The sequence below is a fragment of the Lygodium microphyllum genome, chromosome 26 (genome assembly GCF_053477565.2).
Source record: "Lygodium microphyllum isolate KBCC chromosome 26, Lygodium_microphyllum_v1.1.10, whole genome shotgun sequence".
Classification (NCBI taxonomy): domain Eukaryota; kingdom Viridiplantae; phylum Streptophyta; class Polypodiopsida; order Schizaeales; family Lygodiaceae; genus Lygodium; species Lygodium microphyllum.
The window spans coordinates 78378860-78392789 of record NC_141160.1 but is presented as its reverse complement, the minus strand read 5'-3'; the positions used below and the strand labels follow the sequence as shown (position 1 = coordinate 78392789).

The 13930-nt window shown below is 41.0% G+C and overlaps 1 protein-coding gene across 1 annotated transcript in view; it reads right to left on the bottom strand.

The window, feature by feature from the left end:
* ASHH1 (SET domain group 26) overlaps positions 1 to 8198 on the bottom strand; it is a 134616-nt gene extending 126418 nt beyond the window's left edge. Inside the window, exon 1 of the mRNA XM_087668217.1 lies at positions 7998 to 8198. Coding sequence (XP_087524343.1) covers positions 7998 to 8070 — 73 coding nt within the window. The 5' untranslated portion in view covers positions 8071 to 8198. The remainder of the gene's footprint in view (positions 1 to 7997) is intronic.
* Positions 8199 to 13930: the final 5732 nt, after the last annotated feature.

Below are 13930 nucleotides of genomic sequence, written 5' to 3'. Positions count from 1 at the left end.
GTGTGTGTGTGTGTGTGTGTGTGTGTGTTGGTCATTCTATCTCTGCAGGAATCAGCATTGGATGCATGCAATAACCATCTGAGACCTTGTAGGGATAGGCAACAGCAGGGAGACACCTTCCAGGGATTGGCAACAACATTGCTGATTAGGAGACAACATTTGGAGATGACTGCATTAAATGCATACTCGAGCTGGCAGCATGCAGAATTTAGGGTTTTCTCACGAAGAAAATCAGATTTCTCTCTCATCTTGGCTTTCTCTCACTTTCTTCAACCCATTCTCAAGAGATCTCAGCATTTCTCAGCCATTTGGAGCAAATCTCAACCACATTTGGTGGACAGTAGAGGGATCTTTGCTGTAAATCCTAAATTCTTACAAAAATTAGGGTTTTCAGCACCTCAAGACTTGTGCCATCAAGAGAAGGCATCATACACTGAATTTGGTATCTGAAATTTTTATAATTTTTAGGAAATTCAGATGCCAGCTCTTCATCGTAAATTTGGGGTAGCATTTGGCCGGTTGGGGTTGAATTAGAGTAAGTCATGGGTGAAAATCAAGGGGGAAATTGCCTAAGTTGTTTGTTGATTGGTTACCTTTAACACCCACTGCATCCTTGGGCTCCTTGGCCTGATACCATGTAATAACTGACATGTGCATCACTTGTGCTAAATAACCTTGCACATTTGATTAGAAGCTTAATCAAATGTTCTCGGCCAGATTAAAGCATCTCAAAATTTCATATCCCCGTGACAATTAAGTACATGATTTGTTCACCGAAGACCCTCAGGCCAAAACTTGTGTGGCAACCTTTGCTTTTTAGCATACATTTGGTCAGTTCCATGAGTGTGCAATTTTTCCTTTCAACCACTCCATTCTATTGAGTTGTCAACTTCACAATGCCTAATGTATAATGCCATGCTCAAGCAAAAATGTCTCAAACACACAAGACCTGTATCCCCACCCCTCGATCCATGCATAGTGTTTGCACCTTCAAACAAGTTTTTGCTTCCAATTTCGTAACCAAATGTTTGAATTGCATAAATACATCTAGCTTTGCATTTAGGCCATATACCCATGTATTACAAGAGTAATCATCTATAAAAGTGACAAAATACAAATGACCATTAAGAGCTCTAGTCTGAAAAAGGACCACACACATTTTCCAAACAACATGCACTATACCATCCTTCTTAAAAGCAAAGTGCAGCAATGCGGAAGCACATGTGCGGGATAAGACAAAGAGTGAAACACAAAAGAGATTTAGAGAGTCTAAAGAAGATCAATGCTGAATATTGAAATCTGAAGCAAATTATCTACAAGAGTAAGTACCAAACATATTGCACACAAAAGACCTCACAAACTCTCATAGACAAAATGTACTTGACCACAATGCCTACAGCCTATACAGGAAATGATAACAGCCACATTGGCCTGCAATAAATAGCCAACCTGCTGCCCAAAAAGTGCACCTGACCTGCCCGCCTAGTTAGACCTAGTCCAACTAATGCCCACTCACACTATCCAACTGCACCTACCTACGGCTGCCCAAATAGCCCACAACCTGCCCACCACACTATTAGCCTGCCTACATTAGTTATGTCAGTCTGTCATCTCCTAGTTGCGAGCTCCTATCATAGTCTAACAGAGATGTAGGAGCTCTACCACCAGTTTAGGCGCATTTTCTTTATTTGTTGGCTTCCTGTGTGCATTCCTACGCCAATTACCGCTTTCCATAGTCTACCTACACCTACTCAACATTGTCATCGTCATCTGGGATTTTTCTCGAGTCACCCCTATTATTCTAGCATTTTTTCTTTGGTAACCCCTATTTTTCTAGCATTTTTTCCCGGATCACCCCTGTTTTTCTAGCATTTTTTCTTTAGTGACCAGCATTTATTGCTGGTCGGCCACCATTCATGGCCTCTCCTGGTGCAAGTTGGCCAAATTTGGCCATTTATGGCTATCTATAGCCAACCCCCCACCACTTAGCAAACACACATAATCTTTAGTCTCTTCTCTTCCCTTTGCAAGTGCACACTCTGACACTCTAGCTCTCTGTGCTTGGTGTTGCCATCATCATCAGCCTGATCTGGACCCTCACTGACGCTTTGACGTGCAGGGACTAATCAGTCCATCATCATTGTATCAGCATTCTTCAGTCAATGCAGTATTCCTCCATCTTTTGTTTCTCTCTCTCTCTCTCTCTCTCTCTCTCTCTCTCTCTCCGTGTTTCTCTTCCATTGCACACTCGCATGGTATCATTGCCTAAGTGAGGACATAGTCTAGAGATTTCTTGCAAAAGAGTAGGTTTTCATCGCGGAGGAGCAGCCTAGATCTTCAAAACGCAAATTTTCAGCCTACATTTACAACCCATACAAGTGGTCCATTGCCGACCTTCCTGACAGCCAGCCAACAGCCTCCAAGACCCAAGCAGCAACATTCAAACATCAGGTGGCATCTATTTCTGCGTTTTGCAGAAAACGCAAATTTGTGATTTTGCATGTGACCTCTTCCTTGTGCAAGTGACAGCATCTTGATGCAGACGATAGCTTCATGGGCATAGGCAACAGCTATTTGCTGTAGGCGACAGCTTTTTGTGCAAGCAACACCTTCTTGGTGGCACATGATAATTGTTTCTTTGATAAACGCAAATTTCTAGGTGATTGCAAGATCAAAGATATCTTACGAGTTCACGAGCTTTGATGACTCAAAGAAGCAGCTTCTTTCTAGACACTCTTCTGAGCAAAGACAATTATCGCGATTATAGTCAGCGAGAGGAGTCTCCAATTCGCACTTGTCCCCCGTCTATTTATCTTTCACAAAAGGCTTTGTCCTCAATGAAGATGTCGTCCTTAATACCCTCGCTCGATGCAGGTACCTGTCTTACCTTCATTATCCAAAGAAGACAAACTCAATGATTTGAACTATTTGTTGTGGTCGTGTAAAGTGAAGTGCATATTCGACACCTTCAATCTTTGGACTCTTGTTTCAGATTCCATCCCCCGTCCTATGAAGGATCCAATAGATGGGACTTCTATGGACTGCGCAGTCTTGTGGGGTCGGCTCAACTCTTAAGCCCGATCCTTTCTTTATGAGTTTGTAGGATTCTATCCTTGTGCATGTTCGCAGGTTGAAGACTGCGGCGGAAGTGTGGAAGAAGCTTGCATCTTTGTATTAGCACAAGACATTTCCCCACAAGATTTCCCTTGAGAAGAAGTTGTGAATGCTCAGTCTTGATGATTCCTCCTCTACGAAGGAGCACATCACGAAGATGGAGGACATAAGAGGTGAGCTTGTCTCTCTTGGTCGAATGATATCCTCTAAAGACATGGCTATAATCCTTCTGACTCAGCTACCATCTCCTCGGTTCAATGTCTTCTACACCAGAATATAACATCGAGGACCCATGAGACTCTTGTGGAAAGAGCTTTCACCGCTTGTCTTGGAGCATGATGAGCGACTCAAAGAGGTTGGGGTCAGTGGTTCGAGCTTCACTATGACATCTACTGCAAATACAAGTGGAGAAAAGAAGAAGAAGGCATAGACCAAGGACAAGAAGCAAGATGACAAGAAGGAAAGAAGCCCAAGTGCCCGCATTGTGGAAAGGGCACTCATCCCGAGGAGAAGTGTTGGCAAAAGTACCCCCATTTGAAGCCAAAGGAGAAGGATTTGAAGGATACGAAGGCTGCTCCAACGACGATAGAGTCTATCTTTGTGCTTGCATTTGGCGAGGAGGATACAACTCTTGCTTCTTCCGCTCGGGAGAAGCCTTGGCTCATTAACAATGGGGCCTCTTCTCACATGACCTACAGATAGGATTGGCTTCAAGATCTAAGTACCAAAGGGGACACAATCACCATTGGTGACAACTCTTACCATTCCTATTCGAGGAGTGGAGACTATTTCTTTACTACCAAACAAGCAATCTTCCTCAAGCAAAGTTCTCTGTGTACCAAATTTAGGTTTTAACCTATTGTCTATTCATGATCTTACATGGCTTGGTACCCACGTGGTATTTATGCAGGATGCGGTGACAGTGTTTCTACAGGTGTCGTTCTTTGGACAAGATCCTAGGAGGGTGGCTTTACATGCTTCTAAGTGATTCTTCGTCATCGATTGACCCTCAGTTCCTCTCCTTCCTTCGAGGTTGCCTCTTAACACCCCTTCCTCATCTTCGACTCCTCCCCCTCCTCTGCCCTCTACTCCAGCTTCCCCACCACCTTTGACGGATGCAACTACTACTTCTTCTTTGTCGAATACTTCCACCTCTTTAGCCTCCCCTCCGGAGTCTTCTAGGGCTAATCGACTATCAAAGAGCGTCAAAGAGGGAGCCTTCTTCTGATGAGGATGATTTACCTTCCCTTAGTAGTGAGGGGGAGTCCCTACCCCAAACAGGTGCATTACAGGTACCGAAGACTACTCAATCTCCCTCGCAGCAAGATGAGCCTATTCGGGTTCCTCGTTGGTACTAACAACTCATACAAGATTTTGGTGTTTCTCACATTCCTGCTTCTTCTCCAAGTCCATGCAAATCAGCTCGCTTATAGGCCTAGCAAAATAGTTCATTTTGTGTGAACTATGCTCTTATATCACAGATTCTTCATGCCAATGAGCTTGCTATAATTGAGGGGGCTCTTGTGCAAGATATTTGACATTAGGCCATGCAAAAGCAGCTTCATTCTATCGTGCATAATTAGACTTGAGAGTTGGTTCAGCATTCCCCAAAGCAAAAGGTGATAGGTGTGAAATGGGTCTATAAGACCAAGTACCTTGCAAATGGTTCCTTGGACAAGCACAAAGCTAGGGTTGTTGCCAAGAGTTTTGCTCAAAGGATAGGCTTGGACTATTTTGAGACTTTTGCACCTACAGCTCGAATGTCTACTATTTGAGCCATCTTGGCTCTTGCAACCCACCACCACTAGCCTATTTATCAAATGGACGTAAAGTCTACCTTCATGAATGGTGTCCTTGAGGAGAAGATTATGTTTCATAGCCTCCAAGTTTTCTTGTGCAGGGGAAGGAGAACCATGTCTACAGATTGAAGAAGGCCCTCTATGGCTTCAGGCAGGCTCCTCGTACTTGGTACTAGAGGATTGATCGATTCTTTCTATAGAGTGGCTTCCATCGCTCAACTCATGACCCCAACCTATACTTCCAAGTTGAGGGTGACAGGTGTGTTATGCTCATCTTGTATGTGGATGATCTTATCATTACAAGAAGCTCTACTCAAGAGGTTGACCGTACTCCGGAGATTTTGCAACAGGAGTTGACATGATGAATCTTGGGATCCTACATTTCTTCCTTGGCCTGGAGAGAGACGATTAGCTACCACTAGGTATTTTTATTTCGCAACACAAGTACATTTCCAAACTTCTCTCAGAGTTTGGTATGGCCAATTATTGACCTATTTCTTGCCCCATGGACCTAGAGTCCAAGCTTTTGGCAACCGGAGCTCCCCTTCTCGATACTACCCATTATATGTGTATTGTTGGCTCCCTCATCTAGCTTATTCACACTCGGCCAAATATTTCTTTTGTTGTGGCATTGTTGTCTTCCTTCATGAAGACTCCCACTCAGGAGCATTGGAGAGCGGCTTTGTGTGTTCTTCGTTATTTACAGGGGACTAGATATCCTACGAGATCATGTATGAAGAGGGGATTACTCTCTCTAGTTGGAGTGATTCTAATTGGGTAAGTGATATGGATTCTAGACAGTCCACTACAAGTCATGCCCTCTCCCTTGGCTCAGGTGTTATCTCATGGAGCAAGAAGAAGCAACCTACTATGGCCCTTTCTTCTATAAAGAGCAAGTATCGTGCATTATGTTCTACAACTATGGAGGCAGTTTGGCTTTGCCACATGTTGGCGAAGATTGGCTTTCCTCAACCTGAACCTACAGAGCTGCATGTGGACAACCAGAGTGCTCTAACTTTGGCAAAAACCCCTCTGTTTCATGCTCACACAAAACACATCAAGGTTCAGTACCACTATGTTCAAGAGTGGATCCTGGATTCCAGGTTAGTGGTGGCCTACTGTCCCACGGAGGACAATGCAGCAGATCTCTTCACAAAGCATTTGCCCAAGGCTTCTAAGCTTCATTACATGAGGTTGTTGGGTCTTCATACACTCTCGGGGGTGTTAGTCTGCCCATATTAGTTATGTCAATTTGTCATCTCCTCATTGTCAACTCCTATGAGAGTTTGATGGATACATGGGAGCTCTAGCAGTTTAGGTGCATTTTCTTTCTTTGTCGACTTCTTGTGTGCATTCCTAGGCCAATTACTACTTTCCACAATTTGCCTATAATTGCGGGACATTGTCATTGTCGTCTAGGATTTTTCTGGGGTCACCCCTATTTTTCTATCATTTTTCTCTTCAATGACCAGCATTTATTGTCCATCGGCCAGTATTCATTGCCTCTCCCGATGCAAGTCGCCCAAATTTAAGCATTTATGGCTATTTATAGCCACCCCCCCCCCCAACTTGCAGACACACTCTGCCTTTAGTCTTCAATCTTCCCTTCGTGCACACTCCAAACCTCCGTCCTTGGTGCTGCCATTGTCATCAGCCTGATTTGGTGCCCTCACTAACACTTTGGACTCCATGTAGGAACTGATCAGTCCATCATCATTGTATCAATATTCTCCACTCATTGCAGCTTCTTCCTTTATCTTCTGCTTCCTCTCTTTCTCTCTCTATACTTCTCTCTATGTTCATGTTTCTCTTCCATTCACACTCTCACACAAGCTGCCTACTTGTCTGCTAGGCTGTCAAGGAGCTGATCCTCTAACAAAACTCAAAGAATCAGATATCGGACCATGGTATGCATATATTAAAGCATGAATACAATGAGTACAAACCACATGGGCAATGGAAGATCACCAAACTGCTCCTTGTCTCCCTCCTTCTCATAGAATGCAAGCATGATGTAGATGACACAATAGAGGGGGAGCATGGAGCATGACATATAGGCAATGAATGGATGAAAGATGCACCAGGTCACCAGCCAGGAAGACTCCCAAGATGGCAGGTTGGTTAGATTAAACCAGTCCGACCAGCATATGAAATGTGTCCCATCCAAACTAGCTAATATGCCCAACTAGGTCGCATAAATGCAGTGCATAAACTCATGATACATATAATATTAAAAGGAAAAGTTCTGTCCACAATGGCAATGATGTTGTTGGAAATAATAGTGAATCATAACCCAGTTGACTGTTGTGCTAAGTTAAACATGCTTGTAAATAGACAAAATTTCGTACATTGGTTGATTAAATAAAATAAAATGGGAATCAAACAACGAGGAACAGATTATAAAAATGGTCAAACTTTAATAAATGCAAAAGAACTAATGAAGTCCTAAATGTTGATTGATTAGGTCCCATGTTGGGCATCCCTGGTTTGTGCATTAGAATAAGACAACATGCATGGTCTTTGAATAAACGTGCTCCTCTCTTTACAACGTAGCTTAGTTGTAGCTCTCACACCTTACAAATAACACATTGGTTATCTCAGCAGCACAAATTTGTCACTCTTGAAAGCATGAATATGCCCCAAGAGCAACCATTGACTAACCACACCTCAATTCAACACGGAGCACATACATCTCACAAGGGTACATCCAAAGTCATACATATCGTTACAAATAGATCTCACATACAATGTGGTGAACTATTGATGAAATGAGATTTCTTAACTGTCTCGCAAAATATGGACACCCATGGATGAAAGGGACTCCTCTCACTAGTCTTGAACAGAGATTGAAAGATTGGACAAACAAATGACCTACCCGAAGATAGTGAACACAAAGAGTTGTCACATTGGCACTAGTATGCAATGATATACAGGGATCGTTATCCATGGTATTGGAGTATCCAAAAAGAGATGTTTCAAAGTGTTCAAGGTCTTTATGGCCTTGAAAAGACATTAACGTAATTTTCGCCTCTCTCTCTCTCTCTCTCTCTCTCTCTCTCTCTCTCAGAGGTAAAGAGAGCAGACCTTTCTTTGTCCAGCTGCGCGTGCGTATTCTGTTCCTGCTGATGGATCGCAACTCGCGAGCAGTTTTCTTCATGATGGGGTGTTGGCGGCCGCAGCTCGACTCTCCTGCGAGCTTTTCTGCAGCTGCGTAATGGGTACGTCCGGTTCGTCTTCTCTCTCTCTCTCTCTCTCTCTCTCTCTCTCTCTCTCCGATCGCTAATCCTGTTAACTTTTACAAACACAAAGTTTCATCAATTACACTGACAATAATAATAACACGATAAAACTTCTCTTTTATAATACAAATCTATATAATAAAAGGATACTAGGTGCTCCGCGCCTAGACTCGCCCCGGCGTGCCAAGGCGAGCGCGATTTTCGCGGGCGGGGGCGGGTGTTAGACGCGTGGCACCTGCCCCCGTGTTCTCTTTTTTTACTTGTGGGGGAGGTGGGGGGGCTGCCACGTGGCACCCGCCCCCCACCTCTCGTTAACTAATAGTATAGATATTTACACCAATTGGGAGGCCAACCTTTAATTGAACCTTTCTTGGACCATTCGAATCAGGGTCCAAGAACCAATTGCGAAACAGGTGCCAAAAATTAAACACCTTACAAAAAAAAGAGAATATATTGAGAATGTAGCTTAGTGTCACTCATTGATTTGCCAAAAAAGTGTTACATTATTGGCTCTCAAATGTACCCTTACTTTCTAAAATTGTATTTTTTAAATTATATAAATATTTTTAAAATAAAAAATTCAATATTAGACTCGTTAAATTCCTCTTGATATCCCTTATATATTCATATATTCAAATCTCAAAAAAAACTACAAAATTTTTTTAATTAAAAATCAATATTCGACTCATTCAATTCCTCTTGATATCCTTATATATTCAAATCTCAAAAAAACTGCAAAATATGAAAACCCCCCTAAAAAATACATCTTTTTCTTTTGGTGTTCTACAATTGGCCCCCTTTCCCTATGTGCAACTCTAGACATGGAGCACTTTCACCTTGAGCCTTTCAAAACCACCAACACTTCTTTCTTACAAGCCTATTTGTTCTGAGCCATCTTGCTATTGAAATCTTTCCAAAAAAATTATGATTGTTGAAATCCAAATGTAGCTTATGGCTATACTCCTATAATCACCAAAAAGAATATTCTTGATCTTGATCTTGCTATGCATGTATGTGGTTTCCACATTGCATGAGAGGGGGAGTATAAGCTTTTACTTCTTAACATTTGCAAAGAAAATGTTGTGATGATGTGACACTTAAAAGACAAGAATTGTAGAACACCACCCAAGACGCTAGCACATGCAAAAGTCCCTACTCACTTGCACTCACAACACCGTACAAACCAATGCAATTTGGAAAGAAACAAAAAAAAAAGTACATAGTCTCCTTACAGATCAAAATAGGGTACAACATCACAATCTTTAGACCATGATCAATGGGAGATGATGTATAAGGGCATGCCCACAATACAATCTACTCTTTAATGATTTGATATATATAACTCTAGGAAGATAGCTCTTCAACAAAGTCTTCTCTTCAAGTGCAGTAAACACAAAGCAACTCTCAATATTAAACAAGATAGCACCGTCATGTGTATAATCTTCATCCAAGAAAGTTAAGCTGTCCACTCAAGGCTCGTATTACCATCACAATCCGCTACAACTCCAAAGCACGTGAGCAAGTAGAAAACCTCGAATAACCTTCAAGGAGATCTCAAGTTTAAAATTGCACAACCTACAAGGACAACTTTGCGAGTTGCTTCCCATGACACATGCTTATAGTCATTGAACCTTTGACAAGAGCACTTACAACCTTCCTTGAAGCCTTCAACTCCATGAACACTTTGTCTTCTATGCCATCACCTCAAGCTTCAACTTCTCTAACTTCAAGGCATTAGCCTACAACCATCTTAACTCTACCAAATGCAACACATATGTGCTCTTCTTGTCCCCTTTACCTCCAAAGCAATTTTGCTACATTTTTGTTGCTATGGCTCACCTCTCTCTCCTCGTGTTCTTCACCCTTCCTCCCCCTCGTCATAACCATAGTGCTTCCATATATACTCCTAGGGGTTCCCAAAGTCCTTTGCTTTTCCTTCGCTTTAAAGCTTAAGCTTTCTCTTGTTTTAGTCCTTAATAAGGCCATGATAGCATCAACAAAATAATTGTTTAGGTTTCTCTTGCTTTTCGTCGTCAATAAGGCCATAATAGCCTCAACAAAGTAATGTTGGCCATTCAAGTCCTCCACTTTTCCTAAGTTGCCCAAGTTGGCATCTTCAAAGCTACCACCCTACACATATCATTGTTGCTTTTGCTTTTCTAATCATTATTTTTTATCATTGTACTCATTAGCACCATTGTCGTGCCCTCCACTTTTCCTAAGTTGCCCAACTTGGCATCTTCAAAGCTACCACCCTACACGTATCATTGCTACTTTTGCTTTTCTGATCATTGTTTTTTATCATTGTACTCATCAGCACCATTGTCATGCTTTCTTCCTCAAAAAGTAAGCTTCATGCATGCCTTTCCACCATCTTATCCACATGCAAGCTCTTTGGCATTTATTAAAGCATGGTGCCACATCATCATTTCACCACCTCACTAATAGTTTGGGCATTGATTGCCAATCCATGTCATCAATTCCCTCTCAATGCATGGTACATCATAGCTAGTCATTTTGAAGCATCAAAATAGTCCATCCCAATCCAATGAGTAGGCTGACATTAGGTCCTTAAGTCAATACCCTTAAAATCAACCACATAGGTGAGACATAGGCATAATTTTTTGTTTTCCAAGCTACCATATACAACTCTACAATGATACACTTGCTTTCATTTCCAATATATCAAGTCTTGAACCTCCATATGAATCATGGTCTTAGCACCAAGCCAAAACCCTGGAACTCCTTTAATAGATCTCCACAAATCTAGGAAAAAGTCTACTAGCCATGGGAGAAAATCCTCAAACACAAAAGCACAAGAACTTTAACTACTAAAATATGCAAACTTGTCTTACCAAGAAGCACAAAACTAGTATGTCCTTTACTTCTTATGTCTTGTACGTGTATTACCATTCCATCCCTAGTCTCATTCAACTAGTCTTGTTCTAGCTCTCATGAAAAAGCCTTACATCGTCTCTTTATGGCTTTTGCATGGCACACAAAAAGGAGAGATTTACCATGCCTTGGATAATCTCTCCCTGGTTGAAAACTTGTTCATAAGCATTTTCTATAGAACAAGGTTTAACCTTCTCAAAGGAGTGCTGACCCAAACTCGTTTTATTCTTCGCTTCCAAGTTATCGACTTGGTTTGGTGATATTTATTTTGCTAATAGTCATAAACTTGAAAGATATAGCTCTTAGTGGTTGTAGGCATCAATCTTGCTCTTTTAGTGTTCTCCACTATCCACACTTGAGGTGAGTAGAATACTCATAGGGCACAAGCTTTCTACTCAATGGCAAGAGAACATAAGATTTGGTGACCTTGATTGGAGTTCATATGTGCAAGGTTGCACAATACCTATCCCAAGTCATTGCAGTTAACAGTCAGGGCTCATATCATGAGATTGTGGGCTCAAGTCTTGCTAGGTGCTTCACTTGGTTGGACATCTATGTGTACATGGGGTGTGTGCATGTGCGTGTGCATGTGTGTTGTAAGTTGCTTCTAGCCCACTCCAACTCTTGGTTTATCCTTTTTGGTAGGGTCAACAACAAGGTCTATCTCAATGTGATCAATCTCAGCCATTGATTCAGCTTGCAAACTATCATATTTGTGAGTTGGATCTAGCCCTTTAACTAATGAAAACTTTCATCTTGGCAAAGTAATCCTTGTAGCTTCATTGCTTATAGTTTTCCATGCAAATACTAGCTTTTGTGCATATTCTGATTCTAGAATTTTCAACTTCGTTACTTTGCATAATAGATATCTATCCAATTGAGCTCAAACCAATACCTTTGGGCTATCTACATTTAGCTCTGAAACTCCTTTACATCATAGTTGATGGTTGATTCATGACCTTTTTTATCAAATTGAAAAGAAGCCTATCCACCTTGTCTTTAAGAGACTTAATGCCTAGTCTACCGTCTTGTTTCTAAATTGAGACAAGGTTCCATGCAATGGAATGCCATCACTAGCTCTCTCCATGGGTCCATGAAAGGTTGTAACATCTTCTCCAACTCCTTCTAACATCTACCACTAAATGCAAAGGTGGCCACTACAAGTATCATAGTTGAAACTAACATTGAGTTTAGAATAACAAGTCAACCTTTAAAGGATATGCTTTCAAACTCCATAACTACACCTTGGTTTGAATTCTAGCTTTGAACCACTGAAACTTCTACAATTTAGAAACCTCTTCCCAAGAGGACAACCTAGATACCTAAATATCTCCCCCTACTAAACTTTAAAACTGTAGTCATAAATCTACTTTAGGAGATCAACAACCCTCTCTATAGAATTTCTATCTTGCTATAAGTAATCATCAATTTAGAGAGCTGTAATAAGATTTGGAATGTCTTTACGAGAATATCATGTTGACTTTTCAAAGAAATAATTATATGAGAGCTATCATCGACAATTTTTTAAGATGCAAAGTACTATCTTTAAGAAGACCTAAGCCTCTAAGTGGAATCTCTCTAAACTAACCAATCCAACTTCTTCAACAGCAATTTGGTGAGACCATTGCAAAAAGTAGTGGTTCCAACCCTCATCCTGAGGTTATTGACCTCTTCAACGAAAAGGGGCTAAACAAAACAGTATTGATGCATACTTGTGCCGAGGTATTAGTGAAAAAGGTATTGACCATTATGCTTAAGAATGCTCTACTATAGCTAAGAGGTTTCAAAGCTAAAAGAAAATACTCCCAACTTATGCAATAATGCATTGTCAAAGTCCATGTTGACTGCATAGACCTTTCATTGCTTGCTAATGCTCAATAAATTATCGTAAAAAGGTTCAAGATAGAGTCTTGAATTCTCCTCCACATACAATTCCATATTAGCATCGATGGAGATTTTTAGGCAACACCATCTCCATTCTCATAGCAATAGCTTTGCCATTGGATTTTGTGAGACATTAAGCATGGTTAAAGGCCTATATAGTGAATTTGTTTAATCTATTGGCAAACTTAGGTATCAAGCTGATTAAACCTTTATTAACTTCTTGAGGTGTACTTTCCACCTTGAAGCAATCGTTAATGAATTAAGTGAAGTCTTTACTACAAATGCCCCAAATGGTTTTTATGGAGCTTTGTGGGGACTCCATCCACGCCCATGGATTTTTAGTATTTCATATTCTTAAGAGAAAGTTCCACTTCATATTTAGTGAACAACCTACTTAGCTCACTAGTTAGCTACTATGTAGTGTTTTCCAAAAGAATTGCCTCATAGTCTTGGAACAAATTTGTTACCTTACTTTCATAGTCAACCACCTTGGTGTACTTGGAGCCCACAATCAAGGCCAAGTGGGAATGCAAATATTCCATGATGTCTTCATGGATTGTGATTTTAACTCCATTTGCATCCTTATATGCTTGGTAGCCTCCCTCATATTATTGTTCCTAAGAGTATTGAAATAAGAGTTGGATTGATCATCACCATCCACCTTTGACTTAGCCTTGAATTGCACCTTAGCAACTCGAACTCAATATGCCTCTTAAATTTTAAGAACTTTTTAATGCAAGAGATTATAAGGCATAGGAGCATTAGCAAAAATGTTAAGAGCAAAAAGAGTAGCACCTCAAGCTTGAGCAATGCAATCCATAGTCCATCTCCTTTTACACTCAAGATCTTTGCAATGCCTTTTACCTTCTTCAATCACTATCTTCTTACATTCAATCCATGCAACCACACAATCATGTTGGTAGCTTATTGTATCCATCCACACATGCTTGATCCTCATAAGAAATTGAGGATCTTATAGAAATTATACATTCCATTTGA